Source organism: Pelodiscus sinensis, chromosome 3 (genome assembly GCF_049634645.1).
Source record: "Pelodiscus sinensis isolate JC-2024 chromosome 3, ASM4963464v1, whole genome shotgun sequence".
In the NCBI taxonomy this organism is placed as follows: domain Eukaryota; kingdom Metazoa; phylum Chordata; order Testudines; family Trionychidae; genus Pelodiscus; species Pelodiscus sinensis.
The window spans coordinates 189781494-189807236 of NC_134713.1; the positions used below are offsets into that span (position 1 = coordinate 189781494).

The window sequence follows — 25743 nt, forward strand, 5'->3', positions numbered from 1 at the left end:
CTATAAACCAGATACTGTATATTGGGTAAAATCTGGTTTCACTGAAGTTCAGTGTTTCTTAAACTTTTTGAGACCACAGAACACCAAACAATAATATAATTTTTGTGGAATACCTATGAACATTTTCTTAAAAAAAATTGTTTTCAGAAAAAAAAAACCTCAAAAAACAAAGAAGAGGTTGCGGCACACCTGCGAGTTGTTCACAGAACACCAGTGTTCAATGGAATGTAGTTTAAGAAACACTGCTGAAGTTAATGGTGAAACTTCTATTAACTACAATGAGGCCAGGATTCCCCCACTCAGAAGTAGTCCTTTCCTGCTGCAGAAATGTCAGTTGAATCTCTATAATCCATACTTTCCTCATTCAGCAATGTGTGTAGTCCAGCATCTGTGGATGCACCAGGGCAGGAGCACTCACAGGGAAAAGCCAGGGAGCCCATGCCCAGCAACTCCTGCCTTGCCCTCCAAAAGCATTGCAAATAGCTGATTTGAGATGTTCGAGTTTGAGGAGGGAGGGAAAGGAGCAGGGCCACGGGGCATTCAGGGAAATGGGTGAGGTGGCTATGGAGCCTCCAGCAAGGCTTCACTCCTGGCCTTTAGCAGTGGGATTCTGCATCCGCCCCACTTTTCCCAACTGCCTCCCTCCATCTCTGTTTCATCATTGCCAGCCCTTCTGCTTCCACTGGGGTGGAGTCCTGCAGCTGTCAGCAGTTGAAAGGCTGGCATTGACTTCCACTGGTCCAGCAAATTTACTGGTTTGGGGCCAATTTGGTTCTTAGGGTGTGCTGAACCAGGGAAGTTGAACCTGTAATATTTAAATCCTACTAAGCAGGAATAAGTGTGATATACTATTTAAGTATCATTATCAGTATTGTTAGATATGGGATAATTAAATGTTTGTTTTTAAATGAGTGTATCATTAGTCTCAACTCACAGTATGGTATATTTAAAATCCTTATGTTTAACATCTTGTGTAACAGTTTCATAATTTTAGTCTGAATTTGTATTACTAGCTTGGTATTTTGTTTTCAGTCAGTTTGACATGATTTACAGATCTAAGCATGTCGTGAACAAAGTGTCAGAAATGCAAGCCATTGAGTGTTAAAATGTTGTATGATTACAGTGTCTCAAAGAATACTAATTTTAAATTTAAAAATAACACCTTTAAACTTTAAGTATTTAGAAGTAAGCTGAGAAGTGTGTACATTTTAAACATCAAAACTTCACCAGGCTACAAATACAAGGGCTATTCAATGCCACCTTCTCCGCTGCTCCTCCCCATAAAAATGGGAATAAGTTCCTAGACCTCTGAACATATAAAATCATTTTGTTTTGAAGTGATTGCACATTAAGGGAGGTTGTTACGAATGCACTAACTTCTCATCTGTGTAGATCTAAAGTAAAATGCAATTATCACACCCAATATAGACTCAAATATTCACATAATCTGATACAGTTGGTAATAGGCTGTTCTTTGGAGATTTGAGTAAAATGGCATGGATATCACAAATCATCAATGAAGAAGTTAACTGGCAGAAACACAAATGTTTGAACAGTATATCTGCCCATATTATATTTAACTGTACCAAGCTTTCTCACCTTATTTAAAAAACACTACAGTTAAGTATATGTGTGTGTATACAAACACACACCCACACACTGTGTTTGGGGAAGAATATAGGTGTCAAATTACTAGTCTTGCCTTTGCTGATTTGCTCAGTTACTGACTATTGACATTGTCTCATCTGAGAAATCAGACTAAGTTACAGCCAGTATACAATATATTTGTTTAAATGGTCATACTAATATCCTGTTGTTTATTTATTTATTTATTGTAGATATAATTAACCTTGAAAGTTTGCATCTGCGATCTTGCCAACGAAGGAAGAAATGAGAAAAACCAGTTGGATTAGAAAGAACTGGCTGCTTGTGGCAGGATTTTCATTTCTGGGTGTCCATCTTGGTACATATTTTATACAAAGAGCTGCAAAGAACTCTGCTAAATCAGCCTTGGAAGTTAAACAAAAGAATCTTGAAGAATGAAATAATTTTCTCCAATCATCACATATCCATTTATCATTATTATATTTGGACTCCAGATTCAAATATTAAACAATGAACAGCTACGTGGACATAGTTGTCATTCTGTATGCATGGTTTCCTTTTTATAATATGTTTGGCTTCAAAGAGGAAAAATATACTTCTGTAGATTAAAACTTCTCTAACTTATGGATTCAAGGAAGAGTGGAATAAACTTGAAAATTTGTTGATCAGAATAAAAAGCTTGTCTTGAAGATGTCTCGCATTGAAGCTAAAAAGCCTTCATTGTGTACCGACAAACCTTTAACTAAAGATGTAGTTAGTTTCTCTCTGTCTGTATTAAGTGGTATAGTAAAATCTTGCTATGGCCCTACGGGTAGACTCAAACAGCTCCACAATGGTATGGGAGGCTATGTTCGCATAACTTCACAATCTTCTGCTTTGCTTGGTGGTCTTTCTGTTACCCATCCAGTATTAAACCTTCTGACAGCCTCTGTAAAGAATCATATATCACGCTTCAGTGACTGTGGGTTATTTACTGCCATTCTTTGCTGCAGCTTGGTTGAAAATTTTCAAAGAATAAACTTTGAGTCTAGTACGGTCACTAAAATAAGTAGACATCTTTTGAGTTCATGTATTGACTATCTCAAGTCTGAGGCCTGTGGTTGCCGATTATCAGTTGATTTTGACAGTATTAAGACCCTTCTTTCTTTGGTACGTAGCATATTAGCAAGCAAGCCTGCTTGCATGCTTAACAAAACAGAAGCCAGTTACATCAGCACACTGATTTTAAAGGCTTTTCTACTTACAATTCCACATTCTGTTGAAACTAATGTTGTTTTAGGAAAGTGTGTAATTGTGCCTGTGAAAGATAAAAGAGTTATGGAGTCTGCTGTATATCCTGGACTACTGATAGAAATACCAGTGTTTCAGTTGGCAAGTATATTTCCTGTCAAAAGAGTTTCTTCAAGTACTATCAAGATGGCCCTTTTTTGTATCTCTCTGTCAGGAGACCTTTCCAATATTGGAGATGGACCTGTCATTGTTCATCACGGCATTTCTCTAGAAGTAGCAGTACTGGATCAGTTGCTTAATTTAGGAAAGCAGTTGGTTAATGACCAAGTAGGCCTTGTAGTGTGCCAGAAAGTTATCCACCCATCTTTGAAACAATACCTGAAAGAGCATCGTGTCATCACTATAGACAGAGTTGGATTATCAATGGTAGAGCCGCTGAGTCAAATGACAGGTAATACATTAACTTTTTATTTGGCATCCATAACATTAGTTTTAAGGGAAACAGAAATGTCAAAAAGCAAGATTGTAATCCATCTTTCCTGTATCTGATTGATGTAGCCATTGTATCATTTTAGGTACCATCAATTTAATCTTAAAATAGTGAATAATTTTGAAATCCAGCAAACTAGAACTTCTTTATATACATCTTTATTTCAAACTCTTTGTCAAAGAGAGCTTGAGCCTGCCTTCATATACATGACCATATCCTTCCTATAAGTTGTTTCATAAAAGTCATTTCTGCATATTCCTACACAAGTACAATAATTGGTATTTACAAGTCAATTACCCATTCTATTACCTAGAGCAGATAGAATCAAACTCTAAACGCTGTGTTTCATAACATTAAATGATGATTGAGGATTTAATTATTTGGTATAAACACTCAACATATAGCTGATGTTGCACTGTAAAGACCATTTTCAAAAAACTGCACATGCAAGTAATGTCCTTAACAAGGAAATAAAAGTTGTACTGCTCATGATCCAAGATGTGCTAATCATTCACAAACCAGTATAAAAAAACATAGCTAGATAATTACAATATTTATGTATGTTTTGTGAAATACAAGGACTAGGAATGGTAATGTTTGCCAGTGAAAAGTGGGAAGAAATTGTTCCTAGTCATTTGTGATGTTGATTTCAGATCACAAAATGAGATTCCAATTACTATTTATTTCCTCTCCACTTCAGGTTAAAACATTTTAGTGCCATTATAGCTGTGACAACAGTTACAGGTAGAAAATACTGCTGTACATTAATTATACCATTTGAAAATACAGGACCTAGCTTCAGATTAACATTAAATTTGAATACTATAATATCAGAGCTGTGAGTAGGATCGAAGTATGTCTCTTGTTTGTCCAAGGATAGGGAAGAAGGAATATAAGAATTATACGATTAGAGTCTAATATGTTAGAATTTGCCAAGTTAAAAATCTAGGTACCTGTAATACACTCATCTCTAGTATTCGGGCATCAGTCTAAAAGCTTCCTTCACTAAGTAATAACTTTTGGCTACATCACATTTGGGCCCAATATTTGTCCTGGTCTGCAGTATACGGGAAGTAAGACATGCAACTCCAGCTTCATAAATTACGTAGATGGAATCAATGTATCTTAAATCCCCGTCCACACAGCAGGAGATCAATGGCAGGAAACGCTCCCATCACTTCTCTTACTCCTAGCGAGGAGTCGGAGTACCAGCACCGATGGGCATCCTTTGAGATCAATCTAGCAGATCTACAGTACATCCGCTAAATTGAACTCCGGAAAGATGACTCCGGCAGTGTCAATCTTCCCTGTAGTATAGACATGCCCTTTGTGTGCCACTAATCAGAAAGAAAAATATAGGGGTGTGTCTACACTGCACCATAGCTCAAAATAAGATACACAATTTGAACTATGCAAATTGCATATCTTATTTTGAAATAGCCCGCTATACCAAAACGTCCCTTACTCCTCTTGGAATGAGGTTTACACGGATGTCGGAATAGCAAGCCTGAAATAATGGGTTTTCTGTGAAAACATGAGATCGCTATTTCGAGATAACTCTGGTATCCCGAAATAGCATTGCAGTGTAGACATAGCCTAGGCCTATTGTTAGGAAGTGCCATAATTTGGTAATGGTGAGGCAGGAGCCACAAAGTTATAATGGGATCCTAAAGTAATCCTTTCATTATTTTAAATCAAATGCCATTTATTATCAAAAAGGTCTACACCTATGCCTAAATATTTAATAGATTCAACACATTGTAACTACTATCCCAATTAAAGTTTCCATTCATGTTTATAATACTCTAACTTGAGTTTCTGTTTTCTTGTAATCTCTGCTGCAGCCAGATTGTATCTTGGCAACTCTCAAGTTTTTCACTGAAATTGGTTCTGCTATTTTGCTATAGCTTACCAAGATATAAAGTCCTCAAGAGAGCAAGTCATTTAATCTTTTAAGAGGATGGAATATATGACCGTCATAAAGATGAAACCTTTGATGAAGAAACAGATATTAAATTATTTCTATTTGGCAAAAAAAGAAATGGAAAGTGAAAATTCAGAAATGTTTCCAAACAACTGTGGTAAAGTCAAGTTAAGAGTAATCATTTTTTCAAGTTTTAATTAAAAGCTTGAAAACTAAGAAGTTCAACATTATAATTTTAAATCTCTTTGCTTGCCATTCTGTGCTGCAGGAATTCTTTAACTCCATTCTTTTCTGTCTATCTTCACAATTTGAACAAGACACGTCACCAGTGAGACTAACAGAATATGGCTATAACTAATTGGAAACCAGATTTTTCAAACTTTAATGGAAACCTTTTGTGGCCAGCTCTACTATTGACACATCTGTACACCTGGACGTTGCTTACAGCACTTAGAGCTAGAGTGCCATGGTAAACATGGCTTACAGATAATGCCCTATTTAAATGAATAATAAAATTCCTACTTTTATCACGAATTATTGCCAGAACCTATATTTTCAAAGCACTTGCTGATTTGTGTCTGCATGATTTCCATCACAGTTTGAAAATTTACATGAATGTGTCTTGAAAAATACATTTGTAAAATTAAAATATAACTAATCAATCTTACAGTCCATGTTCTACAAAATACAGTAGACTGCTATTCTGATAAGATAATAGATGCTGTTCTTTGTTTTTTTCCTTAATTGTACAGGTTCACAGCCTATTGCTGCCCTACATTCTCTATCTCCTACTTGTTATGGCAGTCTGAAGGATTTGCGCACTGAGAATTTTGTTTCAAAACATTTTTGGCATCTAATTCCTAATGACATTCTTGTCTGCAGTTTGATACTCTGTAACAGAAATGAAATGGCATGGGATGAGCTGAAGGTAGGCAAAGTTTTTCAAATGATCTAATAATTCATATTCTTCTGGAGGGAGCAGATTGTGTGAGGATAGGTTTATTATTATTTCAGTCACTATAACCAGAAAACTCTTCATCACTGGCTCACCTCAGTAAATACAGCAGAAACAAAGAATTTTTGCCACACCATTTTGCACAGTTACTTTAGAGGCCACACCTGGGGAAAGAAATGGATGCTGTTATTTCAGTTTTTCTCAGCTGTGAAAGGAAAGTCTCAGGGTCACTGCTAACTCTCAGCAACACTCACCCTTGAGTAATTTAGACAGTTAAAGTGTGGTTCTATGATAATATGGGGCTCCAGGTTTGTAATTTATTGAAATTTAGTAAATAATTTGGATTATGCAAAATTAGGAACAAAATACAACACTCTTGGCTGTGATCTATAGTGTTAAGCACCATAAATAGCAAAAGCTCTTTTTGTTCACTACATAAGCAGCTGTAATACTGAAGTCAACCAAAGCAGATCTGTGAGTAAGCAAGTGCCATCTGTACATTTACACTTCTTAAAGAAGTTGCACTTTAAAAGTATATTCTAAAAAGTTATTTTTTAACCTTTTTAAAATAAGTTTGTTTTAGTGATACTATATGCAATGACAATTTTTCTTGCTCTTCAGCATGTATGTCAAACGGCTGAACATGTTTTACAACTAACAATCAAGCAACCCTTGGCACTGTTAGGAGGTGGTTGCACAGAAACTCATTTGGCTTCGTACATAAAACACAAGGTATGTAAGGCCTTGAAAAGATATTTAAAGCTGTTTAATCCACTTAAGATGACAAGGAATTTAGGGTACGTCTAAACTGCGTTGCTCTTTCAGGATATTGGAAGTATGCCGAAATAGCAATGCTGTGCCTTTAAAAGCGCCCGCTATTTCCTGAAATAGTGGGTGCGCTATTCCGGTGTCCCTGTAACCCTTGTTCCATGAGGGTTAAGGGATTTGTCGGAATAGTGCCTTACTTTGAAATTTGGCACTATATGGGCAGTGCTAAACTTCAAAATAAGATCTTTCAATTTAGACTCGGAATAAGCTATGCAATTTGCATAGTGTAAATTGCATAGCTTATTCTGACAGAAGGGTACTGTCTAGATGTACCCTTAGTTTCTATTCAATTACAGACAGAATTGAAACATCTCACTTGTCTTTAGCAGGTTATGTTGACATCAAGTGTTGCATTTTATTCTCCAAAGAACGATTAGAGTTAAATTGTATGAGATTTTAAAGTTGTGCTGATAAAGTTGTCCTGTGCCTCAGGACTTATTGCCTAAGAAATACTGTATTTGTACTCTTCAACAGCTCTTCTGATTTCCATTTACCATAGCAACAGTTCGTTCATTTTATTCCTATAATGTACTTAATTGAAAACAGGAACTGTATAGAATTATTTTGTCTTCAATGCTAATAAGAATAGGACTTTTTTGGCTTTGATTTTACTGGTGTAAAAACCTTTGATATTTGAACTGTGCCAACACATTAACAAATTTTCCTCAGTTAAAAATGTTAACTGGGCTACTTGTTAAAAACTGCAAAGCTTTATCCAGTAGTTTGGTAGGAAACTATTCTGTGTGTGCTCGGTAACAAATAATATGTTTGCTAGTTTATTTTCCTGATTGTCAAAGTACACATTTACAGTTGCTCAATTATTACTTTTATAATTTTTTATTGTTTATCTTTTAGAGTTCTACCCTTTCTACCGGTATTTTAAAAGCCATAGATTGTTCACAGACACAATACCAATTGGTTGCTGATGCCTTTTGCCGTTCGCTGGAATGCGTAGCTTGCTGCCTGGAACATGATGATGGTGAAATTCTTACTGATATGGTTTATGGACATTTTTGGTCAGTTCAGTCAGGATTTCCCTCTGACTGTAACTGGTCAGATTTAGTTTTGAAGTGTGGTTGTGGTATTTACAATAATCAACGGAATCTCAATTGGACAGTTTTACAACGCCAATGTATCCCTTTTATCCCACAAAGCTGTTCTAATAGGCCTTCTGTAAACGCCACTGACCATCTTGTATTGGACTGTTTTACTGCAAAATGTAGTGGTCTACAAGTGGCAGTGGAAACAGCCAATCTGATATTGGATTTGTCATACATAGTTGAAGATCAAAATTAGTTTAACTTTCATCTGCATGATTTTGAACTGCATATTTGTTTGATAAACTTCCAAAGCAGCTTAAATAATATAGTAAAAGACTATTATGCAGGATCAGAGTCTATAAACAGAATTTTAATGTCAGGCATAGTTGCTCATTAAGCTATTTGTCTGATCCCAACTCCAGTTATAAGCATTATCAAATATATTTAACATTTTATTAGAAAAATTAAACAATAATCTAGTGTGCACTCAGAAAACCAAATTTTATTAACACACGATAAGAATTCAGACTATACTGTATTACATATATACAAACTGTATATTCAAATATGCATAATTATACTCACAACTATATTAAAAGGAAGAGTAAGGTTGCCACATGAAGCTCTCTAAAGTTAAAAAGTGCCAGAATTAAGGTTGTCTGTGCAACCTTAATAGAGCTTCCTTGTGTGTATTAAGTATGATTCAGTCTTTAATGCATGGGTTCCATTGTTTGAGAACAAATAATTGTTCTTAACTAATTTTGGGGTGCTGAGTTCAAATTATATCCATTTTTACCCATGACACGGGTTTTCTGAAAACTGGAGTCTACTTTTTAAAAAAATGCTATTATAATGTGTTATACATGGTGAAATGCATAAAAAGTTGTCAAAAAAACTTCGATTCAGTCGCATCTAATCATTTAAAATTACTCAATTGTTAAATTTCACACTTTCCTCCTTTGTTCTTTAAACAAGGACTTACTGCAGACCTTGTAAAAGAACTATAATTTACTATTTACCACGTTTTTAATATATAAGGTGGAATAAAAAGCATGAAAAATGTCCATTTTTTTCTTATTGATTTGTGAAAAATCCTTGTGTGATAGAGCAAAATGGATGCCGTTTTTGAAATCAGCATAGCAAAATTATGTAAAGTCACCAATTTTTATCAAAACAACAGAAACTTTGTTTCAATTTGCAGACCAATGTTATCTAATCACATTGTACTTTTTTCACAAGACCCTGACTCATTCAGTCCACAGAATGGCAGGTGCTGAGTGAGCAGCTATTCAATATTTTGTTATATCCTCATGTGACTACATGTCTTATTTACTTCATACTATTCAAATCATGCTCCAAAGACAGAATTATTAATTTTTTATGAGCTTTTGTATGGCTCTCATCTCTAGTTATCTGAGTGCTTCACAAATTAATTTATTCTTATAATACTCTCGTGAGATGAAGAGCTAGTATTCCTGTTTACCAGAGGGGGGGCCGTGTCATTTTTACAATCCAATGAAAAAGTCTTATTGCACCTATGTTGTGCAGTTTGTTTGGTACAGTGAGGCATATATGTTATAGGAAAAAATGTTATGAATATAAAATATGGAATAAACAATAGTTTGCTTCTGTCACCACTATAACAAACCATTGTATCATTTTGATTTCCTATATAAAATGTAATATTTGGAACCTGATTATTGTATTTATTTGTTCAACATCATCTGTAAACTTTCAAAGTTGTTGAGGGTTTTAGATGTACAGCTCTTAATAATAATGGGATTCAAGTGGTTATGATTTAGTGCAGCTCTTTCAATATGTTCTTTAATTATATGCCATTTTCTCATTTATTTTTGCAAATATTTCATTTGTCATCATGAATACACTTTTGGAGTTTCTGACTTTTACCATGACTTGTTTTCAAGAACTCTTGTAGTAGTTTTATCAGCAGCAAAAATGGAAGACTATTCTGGAACTTTAGATGAGAAATCTTGTCCATTCAGTACAGGCAGTCCCCGACTTACGCGGATCTGACTTAAATCGGATCCGCACTTAAGAACGGGGCTTTTCTCGCCCCGGAGCTCACGGGTGGCGGGTCCCCACCCGTGTCCTCCGGGGCGAGAAAAGCTTCTCCTGGTCTCCCTGGTCTGCTGGGGGGGTCCAGCAAAGCCGCTGGACACCCCCCCCCCCCCCCCAGAAGACCAGGGACACCTGAGCAAAGCCGCCACCTGGGCGGCTTTGCTCCCGGGCTAACGAGCAAAGCTGCCCAGGCAGCGGCTTTGCTCGGGTGTCCCTGGTCTGCTGGGGGGGTCCAGCGGCTTTGCTGGACTCCCCCAGCAGACTAGAGGGACAGGAGCAAGCCACGGAGCACGCCCGCAGTGGGACAGCCCGGGCACGCCTGGGCTGTCCCGCTGCGGGCGTGCTCCAAGGCTTTGCTCCCCGTATCCCTGCAGACCAGGGAGACCGGGAGCAAAGCCGTGGAGGACGCGGGCGGTCCTGCCACCCGCGTCTCCCTGGTCTGCTGGGGGAGGGGTGCAGCTAGTGCCCTCCCACCCCCCCTAACCCTCCCCCCAGCAGACCAGGCTTTTCTTGCCTACGCCTGTGGTAGAGCAGCTGGGGCGCTGCCGGGTTGGTCCCGCAGCACCGCTCCTCAGCGCTACTGTACCAACCCGGCAGCACCCCAGCTGCTCTGCCCCAGGCGTCCTGATTCAGCCGCTGCTAGTCAGTTTCAGCAGTGGCTGAATCAGGACACCTGGGGCAGAGCAGCTGGGGTGCTGCTGGGTTGCTCCAGTAGCGCCGAGGAGCGGCGCTACTGGAGCAACCCAGCAGCACCCCAGCTGCTCTGCCCCAGGCGTCCCCAAGTCAGCCACTGCTGAAACTGACCAGGGGCTGACTACAGGAAGCCCAAGGCAGAGTTGCTGTGTCCCAGGCTTCCTGGAATCAGCCGCTGATCAGTTTCAGCAGCAGCTGACTTGGGGACGCCTGGGTTTCTTAAGTTGAATCCGTATGTAAGTCAGAACTGGCGTCCAGATTCAGCTGCTGTTGAAACTGATCAGTTTCAGCAGCGGCTGACGCCAGTTCCGACTTACATACAGATTCAACTTAAGAATAAACCTACAGTCCCTATCTTGTACGTAACCCGGGGACTGCCTGTACTTTCTAGGAAAAGTCTTGTTGGTCAGCATCCAAATATAATCTGGGAACATGTGGTCCTGGACCAACAACTTCCAGTTTATTTGTGCTTAGAACTAATTTAAAGACTGAGGTACATATTTCTCTCTACTTGGTTGGAAGGTAAAAAGGAGCATAGAAACTAGCAGGGACACAGAAATGGGAAGTAGCTGTTCCATATCATGGGGCAAATCCTTAGCTGATGTAAACAGTCATAACTCCAAAAAGTTATGGAATTTGCAATGCCACAGGATCTCTCCTCACTCCTGCTCTTCCCTCCCAAGTTTCTTCTAATCTTTTTTTCTGAGATTAAACCTCAATTTCATGGTAATGTTGCTCCACAGGAGATGTAAGAATATGCAGCTATAGTGAAGAAGCAACAGGAGCATGATTCAGAAGCAGGTTAGCCAATGGGGAGGGAAGTACCAGCAAAGCACAGTAGTTGTGTTTGGACACAACAAGGTTATGGAGTTATTCTTGCTGATACTCTCTACAGGCCACTGTTCCCACTTCTGCAGCATCTGAAACCTCCTCTCACCCAGGACAGCTGAACTAGAGAAACAAACATAATCCTGTATGGGTTTTATTTTCCCTCTTGTGAAGTTATTTCTGTGAAGGATACCCTTTGTTAGGAAGTGGAGATCTGTACAAGAAATAAATAACTACCATAAAATAACTGTGCTTTATTCGTGGAGAAATCAGCCTCTCTCTGTTTAAAAAATACAGAAATATGTAAAAAATAATTAACTGTCCCTTGCAAATGAGATTCCCTCAGGAAGCAGCATGGAGCCAAATTGTCCTGCTAGAGACTCTAAAAAAATTATATTCCCAAATGTATATTTCAAGAATCTCATGCTGACACTACTTTCTGCTATATAGTGATATTACAACAAGCACAAAACTTCCCTAACAACTCAAAGTGACATGGAAACAAAGAGCCAACTCTTTATGGACCTAATCCAGGCACTCAGACTATCTCATTGAGTTCTCACAATCCTGAATCAAGCTATTAGGTTATATAGGCTGAATGAGGTTGCTCTGCTACCATATTGTTACTGTGTAAATTCTCTTTAAAAAGTTAATCTGTAATAAAACTACTATTTTGTGTGTATACCACAGTATGCCTTCCCTTGTGTGCCTTCTATTCACACATTTCAAATGCTTTAGAAACAGTGCGTTTATCCTTGCAACACTCCAGTGCGGTGGCAATGTAACTTTCATATTATAGAAAAAGACCCAGATAACTTATGAAGCCTGTTGCAGAGCCCCCTATAGAAGGCAGGTCTCATGTATCTTACCCAAATCTTCTTTAGGTGAAAGGAAAAATTACACTAATTAAACAGGGAAAGTTAAATTGAGTTGCTCAGCAAGGAGCATACATATCAATTAGAAATTCTTCTGCTTCACCATATGCTTTTCACAGTCAAATAAAATTAAACTGTATTACTCATTTTTAACTTAATGTTTTAAAAAAAGATTTGTTACCAGACATGTTGACCTACTTCTTACTTTTAAATATTTTCACCATATACTGTACATGCTGTCTAACTCTTTAAATTGCTGCAAGAGAATTTTTAGTGCATAGAACTACCAGTAGTTCATATGTACCAAATGCTTGAACATTCAACCTAGAGTTAGGGAATACTTGAAAAGGAATCAGAGGCTAACAGGAAATAAGAGGTCTTTTATATGGTTGTACCTGACTGTTCCACAGAAAACAAGAAAGTTCATAAATAATGATGTTTCCAACATCATATTAAACAAATGTACAGATAAGTATCCCATTTACTATTCAATTCATGCCTTCACAGCACATGCCAATTTTTGATTAAATAATGCTTTAAACTACACTGCCTTGTTTTGATCTTCAGCCTGAATGATAGAAACCTCTTTTACTTTGCTCATTTACAGCTTGCAGCCAAGATCAAACAAGGAGTTACAGTACTTGCTCAGATTAATTTTCTCCCCTCCCCCCTGCAGTTTTCTGACCATATGGGACAACTTGGTTTTGGCATTCTTTACTGTAAATTAGCTCTGCATTATTTCATGTGGCCAAATCTGCCTATTGTCTGTCTTCTGGTCTTTTCATTTTGTATCTACTGTATACCATGTGTTGGATAAATATGGTGACAATTTGCTTTGTGTAATTCCATTTAAAAAAAATTACCAGCCTTTTATAAACCACAGTATTTGTATTTAATATTAGTATAAATAATTGAGTTATACTTTTTATAAACAAGGAAAGAAGCATAGAGAAATATATTAAAGCATCTAACCCTGTTTAACTCAAAGTAATTTCACTAAATATCAGTTGAAAATTTGTAAAGCATAAGCTGCTTGGGTTAAGAGAGAGACTGTTATTTTTGTTCAGAGATTTTCCTACAGCATGAGGCAAGCTATACAAACATCAGGAATAATTGAGCCAAATGACAGGGTTTATCTTAAAGCATAGGAATACTGCAGGTAATACGTCAGTTAATGAAGAGCGTGTAATATAGTACCACTATAGTGCCATTGGTATATTTTAGAAGATCTTAGCTTAGAAAATTGTACCTGGAGCATGTAGTGGGAAAAAGGATGGGGGGGGGGGGGAATATGATTGCCTAAGATTTTCTAGGAATATCTCCAGTGTCTCAGAAATAGAAGGTTTTTTGGTGTTGGAAGATAACTAGATTAGATGTACTTTGGGTGACCACTGACTGATTTGATCTAGCTACAAGCATTTTAAAAGTCTATTTCATATATGAACGGTAATCTGTTATTAACCATCAGGTTAATATGCCAGTGCTTGATTGAGAAGGATAGCCACTAATTATTAAGGGCAATAATCTGGTGGTATGGTCAATTCCCTTTAATAGGCAGCCGGTTTAAAACAAACAAAAGGAAGTTTTTCTTCACTCATCGCACAGTCAACCTATGGAACTCCTTGCCAGAGGATGTGGTGAAAGCTAGGACTTTAACAGGGTTCAAAAAAGCACTAGATAGATTCATGGAGGGTAGTTCCATAGATGGCTATTAGCCAGGATGGGTAGGAATGGTGTCCCTAACCTCTGTTTCTCTGGAGGTGGGTGACAGAGGAGGGAATCACATGAGGATTACCTGTTTTGTTCCCTCCCTCTGGGGATATAGTATTGGTCACTGTTGGCAGACAGAGCTAGATGGATCGTTGGTTTGACCCCGTATGGCCATTTTTAATTTCTTATGTTCCCTAGTCTACCCTGGAATTCTATTTAACCTTAGGCTCTTCACTGAAGCATTGCAACCCTGAGTATCAAATTGCCTAGTTTTTAGGTGCCTACTTAAAAGTCAAAAAACACTGCAATCCACAAAGCCTGAGTTAGGCACCAAACTCCCTATACAATGAATGGGGAAAGATATGCCTCTTCAAATGCAGTCCACAGAAGCCAGCATGCCAGAGTTGTGCAAGATAGTCAATGGGAGGTACTGATGGCAGGTGACACCTAAATCTAGATACCAGTTAAACAAGTTAGACACCTAAATCTAGACTGCAGGGGAGTACCCATCTCTGCTTAGCATTCCACAAATGAAAACCTTAGACAGGCTTACTAGGGGCCTAAGTTCTTGCAGCAGTGAGTTAGGTGGCTACTTCATTAAACACAAAACAGAGGGGAAAAGAAGGTGATGCCCCCCTTTAACTTTTAGCCCAGTGACCAGAGCAGTCAGTTTGGATGAAGGAGAGGAGGGAGATTGAAGAGAGGTCTTGCAACTGGATGCTTAACCTCTAGGCTACATCATTGGTTTTTTTTCTGATCCAGTGACTTTCCATACTGGGTAATATTTAAGAATAATTTGGTCAGAAGGTTTTTCCTTGCACTTCATCATCTAGTATGAAGCATCTAGAGGCCAAATTAAGCCTTCAGTAACTTGTGCAACCCCATTGTCTTCAGCCATGCCCACAGTGATCATCTGTTGCTATCCATAGATTTGCTCATGGAATTTAATTGAAGCTTAGCAAACAATTCTGTTGATGACACATAAGGAATAGAATCCAGCTCTCTTTTGCAGCTGTGTTGGTGCTGCAGGGCTAGCAGGAATAAAAAGCAGTACAAGCTTATTTTTATCACTCGTGTCAGCAGCTCTGGCACTGAATATACACAAGCAGCAAGTTGAATAAGGTGTCATTTTTGCAGTCACTGTTCAATGCATGACTTTATCTTAAGGCCTTTTCCTAGCCATAGGATCAAATTTTATTTCCATTTACTACTGAAACCAAGAAATAAGGTCTGTTTAGTGTGACTAGCAGCTGAATTCTAAAATATATTTTTAACCACCACTTTCACAATTTATTTCTGTTCCCCCCTTAACAAAGAGTTTTTCAGTACCTGTACCAGGAAAAAGCCCCTTGTAGCCAGTGACATACTAATCTTAATTACATACCAAAGAGGAAAAAATAAAGACACGCCACATTTGACTACATGCTTGGCCTTGTATAGAGTGGTCCTAATGATATGTAGTCTAGGCTCAGTATCTGGAGTGCTATTTCTAAGTAATGCTGTTTTTTCTTACCTCACCACTGTAAAATCCAGCCTTTGCTCGCTCTCTCTCTCCACATTCCCAAACTCTTAATTTGTTCCCCCCACCGACAAGTTCTGTCAGCCGGAGGAGCTGGCCTGTTTAAAGCTGCCATCAAGGGGCTCAATGTCTTGGTATGTCATTGGTCCCTCTGTTTCTGCCTTAGCATTGGAGAGAAATGCTAATTGGTATATAAGTGTTGTCTCTGAACAGTTTAATATGGAATAGAAAGGGTTCTCTTCATTATCTGGCAATGAAAAAAACACCTCACGCACTTTCAACATCTGCCCATTAGCATTTCTAATGGAGATTAGTTATGACTGTCTAGTTCTTCTGGAGAGGTCTTTTACTCTTATGCAGAGGTATAATCAGAGATACCAAAAGCAGGAATGAAGAAACTCCCTGATAAAAGAAGATAAAATTTACTGCCACTTCCTTAAGTCTCAGCTCCAAAAAACTAGCCTGATGACCATGGCTACTCAGGTGACAAACAGTTATTGTTCTTCCCTCTCCATCTTTATTCCTCACTCTGCCCAGCCCCCACCAAAAGCTGGCACAACTTTTCATCAGATTCACTTGTTCTTCAGGTGTATCCCCATCCCCCACCTTCATCTGTGGATTTAGGCTGTAAACCCTTCAAAGATGATTTTGTTTTGTGTGCATAAAGAAACCAGCACAATGGTGCTCCTGGCCTGATTATATCCCAGGTTCCAATCAGTTATAATAAATATTTAATAAAAAGCAGTTTGTGCACTGTTACCACTGCTTAGGACACTAATCACAATCTCTCTCTATATTAAGAATGTAAACTCTTTGGAGATACAGTGCCTAACACAATGGGTGCTAATCCCTGAATAAGATTGCTGCAGTACATGCTGTCCTGCACTTACAGTCAAAGTTTCTACTGCCTGGTGACTCTTTGCAAGTGTAGTGGAAAAAACAGCCCCTGCCTCTATTAGTTTGTGCTTGGTAGCAGTGGATATACTAACAGCTAAGTACAGGACATCTTTAATGAAAGTGGTATCAAAGCACAGAGGTGTTGTATTAAGGAAAACCAAAGAAATACTAGAGGTTCCTATAACCTTTACCTTTACAAAAATTAATAACTTTAGAATCCAGTACCTTGAAGGCTTATTTAAATTGTTTCCAGCACCAAGAACAGTAAATGCCAACATGTGGGCTATTGAAACCCCACACCAATACAGACATTTAAAAGAATAAATGTGGACATGCTTTGAGGATCACATGCCTTATATTTTCAAAAGAATTTGTTCAACCCTATAGCTTGATGGCAGAGAATTTACATTTGCATTCTACATTTCATTGGGGGGGGGCGTGTTATGTAGAATGCAAATTACTCCTCTGAGCAGACATCTTTTAGACTATTCAGCAATTCCAGAATGAAAACTACATATTTATTTGTCGTCATGAGAGAAATCAAGTCTTTTCAATGAGTGCTTGGTATTTAACCAAAAAAAAAAGCTTTTGAGAGGAAAACCAGAAACATTTGATACCAGATTTTAAAAAATTAAAAAATGATTATTAGGATTTTTAATCAAAATGGCTACTAAGTGAAAAATAAAGTGTTCGTAGATCTGTATGGTAAACAGCAGATGTCACTCCAGTCTTCCTGCAGTGAAACTAGTCTAATAGGAGTATATTTGCTTGCCATCAAGAATAAATTTTCTCTCTTAATTATATACATTAATGTACTCTTTATTGAGAAATACATAATTTATTGGGGTGGTGGGGAAGGAGTTCAATTTCTCAGAAGATTTCTCTGGAATAAAAATGGTTCCTGGGTTTCCTCCTTATGTGGGTGGTACAGAAGGATGGCTGGCATGGGACAATCAGGAGGCATTCCTTTTTAAAAAAAATAGGAACAGGCGACAATAACATTTACTCCTACAGAAAACCAAGAGGGTTGGCAATCATCTATGAAATAACTGACACATGCAGACATTGTACTTTTTGGGATTCTACATTATTCTTATGGCTTTAAATTTAGGATCCAATAAACCCATTAGCTAACTGACAGTAACAATTCAAATGAAGCAGTGTGCCACGTACCATAGCAGACACCCTCAGCAGGACATTTTCACAGGAATATGGGTAGCAAATGGACCTGTTGTTCTTCACAATATAGGCAAGTCCCTAAAATTGATTTATTTGCCCTGACCAAAAAAAAAAAAAAAAGTGAGACACACACACAAAAACCTCACAAGAAATTCTCCCAGTACTGCTCTAGAATGGATCGGATCATTATTTGCTTAGAGACACCCACCTCTTTCGCTAGTGGACAGATCTCCTTTATACCTTTTTCTCCAATTCTTATCAAAAGAAAAGATATTCCTGAAAGTATTCTCTGCCATCCATATAAGCCAATTTATTCACCTTCTAATATTTTCCCCCAAAGCCTCACCATGATACAGAGGCAGCAGTGGGGAAGGGGGTAAGTGACTCTTTCCAGTAAACATACAGCACACCTCCATCATACTCATCCAGGAGCCCACCCATGCAATCAACCGCGGTGCCAACTCTGTCCACACATCTATACAAGTGATATCACAGGACCTAACCACATAAACCACCACATCAGAGGCTCATTTAACTGCACATCCTCTAACGTGATCTGTGCCAGCAATGCTCCTCTGCTATGTATATTGGCCAAACTGGACAGTCTCTACAAGAAAGAATTAATGGACACAAATCAGATATCCGAAAGGGCAACACACAGAAACCTGTTGGGGAACATTTTAACTTGTCTGGGCACTCATTAATGGATCTCAAAGTCACTATATTGTTTCAGGCCAATTTCACAAGCCAACTCCACAAGGAAGCCTTAGAACTTAACTTCATTTACGAGTTTAATTCCTATAACAGAGGTATGAATAAAGACATTGGCTGGATGGCCTGCTATATTCCACATCCTAATGACATAAAAAACCAAACAATGGGTACTTAAGAACAATTAGTACCTTCTCGATCAGCTTCATGTCTCATGGACATGCTAATTGTCTATTTCCCCTTTTTTTCCCCTTCTTTTTCCTCCCCCCCATCTCCTATTTATTTAGGGTGTGTCTAGATTACATCCCTCTGTCCCCAGTAAATGAAGCACTGCAAAAGTGCAAATGAAGCCGAGATCTTTCGAAAAAGCTCCCTGTTCTTTTTTTGAATGAACCTCGTCTAGACTGCTGTTTCAATTTCGAAATAGCGGTTTTTTGAAAGAGCGCCATTACGTGATTATGCAAATGAAGTGCTGGATATTTAAATCTCAGCTTCATTTGCACTTTTGAATTACTTTATTTACCTCCCTCTGCCAACAGAGGGATGTAGTCTAGACATAGCCTTAGAAACTGGATCTTTAATAACTCCCTTCATCTGAAGAAGTGGGCTGTGCCCATGAAAGCTCATGATACCATTTACACGTTGTGTTAGTCTCTAAGGTGCTGCAAGAGTATTCATTTTTTAAGTTTTCCAGTTACAGACTAACCCGGCTACCCCTCTGTCACTCACTAGTTTGACCATAGGCTCATCACAGTGTGAAATCTGAGGAGCTCTTAGCCTCAGGGGCTGGGCAGAAGACATCTTAGGATCAAACCAGGCCTTCTCACATGGTAGAAAAATGAGAACCATCAGCTGCCGTTTTGTAAAAATGGGTCCTTAATTCCCTAAGGAGTCCCCCACGGTTACCCAGTTTGACCAATCAATACCAATTATCAGAATTTGAATACAGAACAGCAGGTGCAGGGAGGCTGTGACATTACTTTGGGAATGAATAGTCACAGTAAACCTGTTCCAGAGGGCTGTGTATGTGACTCACTGCTCTGTGAGGCTACATATAGAGACACTTTTGGTTGCTGATGCCTGAACAGCCACATCTTTATGTGTAGACAGATGCATTAAAAGCCCAACTGCAAAGCATACTGTCAGAAGGAAGGGCTTCATTAGCAATTCTATGCAGGGTGATCATCTCACAAGCAGCCAAGAATCATGCATAATGTAACTGCAACTGCTAACAGCAGGCTGCCTCATTATTAAATTCAACTTATTTTTAACGGACCCAGGGAGCTAATTGTGAGAGTGTTTTCCCATGTGATCTCCCACCCGCTCACAAATGCACTGAGGAATTATTTGCATGACTATAGGATAGAGATCCCCCCCACACACACACACACATTGTCAGTTTCCCATTGTGTTAGGTGCTGTACATACTTTGAAAATAGCCTCTGCCCCAGAGTGCTTATAAGCTAAATGGATAGAACAGGCAGGTGGAAGATTGGGAAGCAAGGCCACAAAAGTTAAGATGCCCTATGGCACGCAGGAAGCCTGAAGCATAATTGAGACTTGAGCTTTGCCAATAGCTTAACTCCTCCCTCCCTTAAAGCTGATGTTTTTCACTTTACATCTGAGCAGGGCTGGTGACTGACCTTACCAGGCTCTGGGCAATGTGGGGGGTGGCACCTCAGGTCCAGGCCCCCTGGAAGGGGCGGAGTCTTGGACAGAAGGGGCAGGACTTGTGGCAGCCAGCCCTCAGAGCTGCCTGGACCATGCCACAGCTCCCCCACCCAGCCTCAGCACTGCCAGGCTCACACCATGCAGGGCACCAGCAGTGATTTAGAGGGCCTGGGACTCCATCCGCTACTGCTGCCTGGAGCCTAGGTTCTTTTAAATCACTAGGCCTTGGGGCAACTACCTCTTCTCCACACACACCCCAAGCAGCCCTGTATCTGGGGGATATTTATGGTTTGTAGCATAAGGATTCATCTAAGTGACATGGGAGAGATTTCCTAACCATGTTTATACCATATACCTTTGCACTTGATAGCTAAATTGAATCTAGTGCCATGCGTGGAACTGGTGCTCAAGGGTACTGTCCACAGATAAACATCAAAGGTTAGCTTCTACTATAAGGTAAGTACCCTACCCATAGCATTGGGCATGTGAGGGAAGGCAACCATCCTTCAATGCTTTTGTGATGGTGAATGTTAGGATTGCAAAAGCTGCATACAAGGAGACAACGATGCATTTAAATGCTCTGCCCAAGTCAAAAGATTTCTGCCTGGAGCAGCCAAACAGAGCAAAGAAAGCAGAAGTCTGTTGCCATAGCTCACTGCAGCCTCCTCTCTCACTTCTGGTAGCGACAGGAGAAATGAGGGACCATCAAGTACCCATCTCTTCCATCTTCTTTCCCCTGTGTGTTTTGCATTCACCAGATTGGGGAATCAGTCAATCTCAGAGTACACCACAGTTGCCATATTGTGGAGATTGCTGAAGTACTGTGGCAAAAAGGGTCATACGAGAACCTAAACAAGTAAGTTTGTCCTTAAATAATGATGGTTGGCCCAATGCATATTCAGGATGGACCCAGTATGAAGTATAGCTGGACAGAACATTTTACACTAATTGTAGCAATACCCATATCTATGGTATTGTCTGGGGCCCCCATTACTGTAATATCAGAGTACCTCGGTCTAATGTCTTTATCCTCACAATATCCTTGAGAGACAAGGAAATACTATTATTCCTCTATTTTACTTATGGGCTACGTCTAGACTGGCATGAATTTCCAAAAATGCTTTTAACGGAAAAGTTTTCCGTTAAAAGTGGAAAAGCGCGTCTAGATTGGCAGGATGCTTTTCCGCAAAAGCATTTTTTGCAGAAAAGCGTTCGTGGCCAATCTAGATGCACTTTTCCGCAAAAAAAGCCCCATCGCCATTTTCGCAATTGGGGCATTTTTGCGGAAAACAACTCTCTGCTGTCTACACTGGCCCTTTTGTGCAAAAGTTTTTCCAAAAAAGACTTTTGCCCGAACGGGAGCAGCATAGTATTTCCGCAAGAACACTGACAATCTTACATGAGATCGTCAGTGCTTTTGCGGAAATTCAAGCAGCCAGTGTAGACAGCTGGCAAGTTTTTCCACAAAAGCAGATGAGTTTGCAGAAAAACTTGCCAGTCTAGACACAGCCATGGGGAATAGAAGCAGAGAGAGAAGGAGAGAGAGACTGACTGATTTGCCCCAGGTCACACAGGAAGTCAATGTTAGAGCACAGAATTCTCATGTCCTATGCTAATGCCTTTGACAATGAACACCATTGTCATCATCTAAAATAGATTAATACAGCTACTTAGATTAATACAGCTGCTTAGATTGCTTCTCCTTTGAAGATTAATATCATTGAAAGGGAACTTCATGGATTTCTGAAGTTGTGTATGAAGTTACTATAGCACATCCCAGAAAAAAAATTGACCACAGCCCCTGAAATAATCCACAAATTCTTCCCCACTCAATAATTTATTCCTCCCCATGAGAAAGAATTTGAGAGAACTTGTGGATGTATACGCCTTCATTTTAATATTGTAGTATCTGCATGTACAAACCGAGTGACTGCTAGAGCATCCCTTTCTGACTGGGGATAGCACCCACTTCTCATGGCAGCACCAACCCTGGTGGTGGTCTCTTCTTGTGACTCAGTCCTCTGGCCGGGTCACCTTAATGTCTTGCCTTTTCAGGGTATCACTGTTCCACACAGACTGTGTCCCTCACAACGCTAGTCACGACAGGAAAGGGTGGGGGGCAGGAGGAGAGGATAAAAATTGATTTTTTTTTTAAATCTGGGAGGGGTTAAGTGACAGTTTAAATACAAAATAAAGGCCAAAATTATAATGTTAAAAATATAAATAAAGATACATGTTGCATCTATGAGATGCTATTAAAAACAGAGTTAGAGGTGCTTTTGCATATGAACAGAGACTCAGGAAAGACATCTAAGTTTTGAAGTCAAACTTTATAAATATGGCACAATGGGTCATGTATTGTATTAACAGCCTGATTAGCACAATAAGAGCATTTTTTTTATGCTGTGGTATGTTTAATTAAGTGTCAGTTACCATCCTAATCGGCACCTTGACACACAGCAGGAGCAAAAAGTTAATTATCTGGTAACTAAGCTATAGGTCCTTCAAAATTTTCTAAAAATACTGAAAATATGCAAGAATCTGAAAATTAAGCTATACAATAGCTCAAATGCACATTGTTATAGTATACCCTCCTAGATGTACCAATCTAACATAAAGGTTCTATTTAATTAACATTGTAATGAGTCTATGAAGCCTCAGAGAATGTATCTTTCTTTAGAAGATACAAACAGAAATGGTAAAGTTGCTTAAAATAAGTGATTGTTAATCAAAGCTTTCCACTTGGAGATTTAAATAGCCTCCATTACAATCAATCCACCCTGCTAGTCATCAGTGATGTCTTCCACCTCTTTTAGACTTTGCTTTTGACAGAGGAACAGAATGGAAGTAATTCCAGGGCTTCTCCCTGGAGACTTGGGAATCAAAAAACACAAGCTGCAATTGCAACTTCTACCATCTCCTCAGGCTTGACTTTTTAATTTTCACCCAGTTGTTTCTTTTCAGGATCCCAATTCTCAAGAGTTACCAGCCTGAGGTTTTGCCTCGATCTGGACCTTCCTGTCCTTTCTGAGCCCAAGACCATATGCCTATTGGCTGACCTCGTGTTGAGCCCAGTCCAAAACTTTCCTTCGTCTCAGGCAGGCCCTGATACCACACTCCCTTCTTCAGCCTCTTCAGTTGGGTGCCTCTCCCTGGCTTTCTTCTCTGGAAGTCCATATATTGCCCCTTTTTGATAGGGATCATTACTTCAGTGTGCCTCACCCTAGCAACTTCACAGCACTTCTCCAGGTTTCACTCTGTTACTCAAGGAGGGACCATATGGTTCTTCCTCCCCCTTCCCTCACAATCTTCTCCGAGACCAATTATAATCTGCCAAGTGATGAAGCAGAGAGGAGCAAAGACAGAATTTGGGGTGGGGCAAGAAGGAAAATCAGTAATAACTGGACTGAAAAGTTTAGTTTGGGGAATCAAACAGGAGACTCCAAAGCACAGCAGGAAGGATGAGGAACAAGGATGATGACCTCCTTGAGAGCTGTTTCCACAGATGGTGCGGGAGGAATGACTGAGTTGTGAGAGCACATATCCTACCCATCGCAGGCCAGCCACACAGTAAAGGCTGGCCCTCTCATGGGACTCCTGATTGCCTGGGGATGGACAGACAAAAAAAGATGGCTTTTCTATCACCCTAGAGTACTGGCTGGCTGCTTCCTGTATCCAGCTGTCCTCTGATTGGAAGATAGGGGTGCCATTGGAGAAGGGGGACACACAAGGTCATAGCATCCAACAGTGCAAACTTAGACCTGTCAGCCAGCCCCAGGGAACAGCTTGAACAGGTCTCCTATCAGACTGCACTGCATGTAAAGCAGAATGAGATACTCTAATCCAGGATTGCAGAGCCAAGACTATAGGGGCCATCAAATTGTCTGCAATTCATGAAAGTATTTCCCATTGGGCTTGTTGGATTTAGGTCATGTCCACCCTCACTGCTCTTTGCAATGACAATGGTTTTCTGTTTATGCTACTACAGGTTGGACCTGCCTGGTCTGGCACTGTCGGAACAAGAGAATTTGCTAGACATGGGGAGGTCTCCTGCCACCAGTCCCCAAACCCATCACCTGCTGCTGGCATGCTGCCCCACCAGGCAACCCTGCCTCACCGTCCCCCACAATTTGGCTAGGCTGCTTGCCTTGCTGCTGCTGGCTCCCTAGGAGGCTCAGGCTCCAGCTCCTGCCTCGGGAATCCGGCTTCAGCCCCACACTCCCGGGGGCTGCTGGAGGTTACTGTGGGGTTCTCGCCCCCATCTGGGCTGCCAGCCATGATGCCCCACCTGGCTGGTCCTCCTGCCCTTAGGCTCCCAAACTCTCTGGTCCAGAAGCATCCATGATCTTATTAGATGTTGCCGGACACAGGGTGCCAATTTTTGGAGGTACAACCTGTAAAAGGCACTGTATAGATCTGTGGTAGAGCAACTTCTAGCTGAGTTCCAATTTCTGTCCTCCTTTGGGAAGGCAGGAACAGAGTAAGGATGTGACCAAGTAATCAACTAACTGAGTGATGCTTATCGGGTCATGGTTAAGTTCCCTGGTTCTGCTAGCAGTCCCCTGTCTAGGATCCCACTTAATAATTAGTCAGTTAACTGACTATTTGGAATTTTACATACGTAGAACAGAGAACATCCACAAACCACCACGTGAATCTTCAGTGGGTGTCAGTACAGGCAAATGAACACTGCTTCTTGAATTAGATTACAAGGTTATAGCCCTGGCTTCATTAAAGCTTGCAGATATTACTCCAAACAACTAGGGGAGATCAGTGGCTAAGATTCCTTCCCATTACTGCAAGATTCCTTTACTAGCAGTGAAGTCTGACAGCTACCACCAGTCTTTCTACAGTCTCTCCTCCCACATGAAAAAAGCCCTTCTTATAGAAGGCATTATTTCTAGGCTGCTATCACATACCCTCAAGCCACCTGATTCAGGCTCAGGCCAAATGTAGAATCTTCACCTTTTACAGACCCAGCTCTCCCTATAGTTCTAGAACCGTGGTCCCCAACACCGTGGCCCCGGGCACATGGTGCACGGGCGCTTGCGGGGGGAGCACGCTTGGCGGGGGAGCGCCAGGCACGCGGCACTCGGCGGGGGCGGGCCCCGGGCACACGGCGGGGGGGGAGGGGGGAGCGCCGGGCGCGCGGCACTCGGCAGGAGGGGGGGGGGAGTGCCGGCCCCGGGCGCGCGGCACTCGGCGGCGAGGCGGGGGGGGGGGAGCGCCGGGCGCACAGCACTCGGCGGCGGGGCGGGGGGGAGCGCCGGGCGCGCGGCACTCGGAGGGAGGGGGGGAGCGGAGCGCCAGCCCCGGGCGCACGGCCCTTGGAGGGGGCCCTGCCCCCGGGCGCGTGACTATGGGGGGGCCCCCGCCCCCGGGCGTGCAGCTGAGGGGGGCGAGCGGCAAGGGGGGGTCCGCCCCCGGGCACGCTAGTGTCCCCTGGCGCCCAGCGGGCAAACGGCCACGCCCCCTGGCGCCCGGCAACCTCAAAAGGTTGGGGACCACT

At 40.7% G+C, this 25743-nt stretch overlaps 2 protein-coding genes and 1 long non-coding RNA gene across 3 annotated transcripts; 2 read left to right on the forward strand and 1 right to left on the reverse strand.

Moving 5' to 3' along the window:
* Positions 1-1890: 1890 nt before the first annotated feature.
* Positions 1891-2310, forward strand: LOC142828076 (uncharacterized). Its single transcript, XM_075925670.1, has one exon. It carries the CDS (start codon positions 1891-1893, stop codon positions 2041-2043), a length of 153 nt encoding a protein of 50 aa, XP_075781785.1. The 3' UTR covers positions 2044-2310.
* Positions 2296-9769, forward strand: MKKS (MKKS centrosomal shuttling protein). The gene is made up of 4 exons (XM_075925659.1): positions 2296-3286; positions 6002-6177; positions 6826-6936; positions 7888-9769. Exons 1-4 carry the CDS (start codon positions 2296-2298, stop codon positions 8326-8328), a joined length of 1719 nt encoding a protein of 572 aa, XP_075781774.1. The 3' UTR covers positions 8329-9769.
* Positions 6252-25199, reverse strand: LOC142828077 (uncharacterized). The gene is made up of 3 exons (XR_012903032.1): positions 25154-25199; positions 17847-17950; positions 6252-6368 (listed from the first exon to the last, which is right to left on the reverse strand). It is a non-coding gene; the product is annotated as an uncharacterized LOC142828077 (long non-coding RNA).
* Positions 25200-25743: the final 544 nt, after the last annotated feature.

Excerpts from the sequence above, each read along its gene's own strand:
- MKKS (XM_075925659.1), top strand. The coding sequence starts at position 2,296 with ATGTCTCGCATTGAAGCTAAAAAGCCTTCATTGTGTACCGACAAACCT. Across the intron at positions 3,287-6,001 it reads GCCGCTGAGTCAAATGACAG|GTTCACAGCCTATTGCTGCC; the intron begins GTAATACATTAA and ends TTAATTGTACAG. Across the intron at positions 6,937-7,887 it reads CTTCGTACATAAAACACAAG|AGTTCTACCCTTTCTACCGG; the intron begins GTATGTAAGGCC and ends TTTATCTTTTAG.
- LOC142828076 (XM_075925670.1), top strand. The coding sequence starts at position 1,891 with ATGAGAAAAACCAGTTGGATTAGAAAGAACTGGCTGCTTGTGGCAGGA.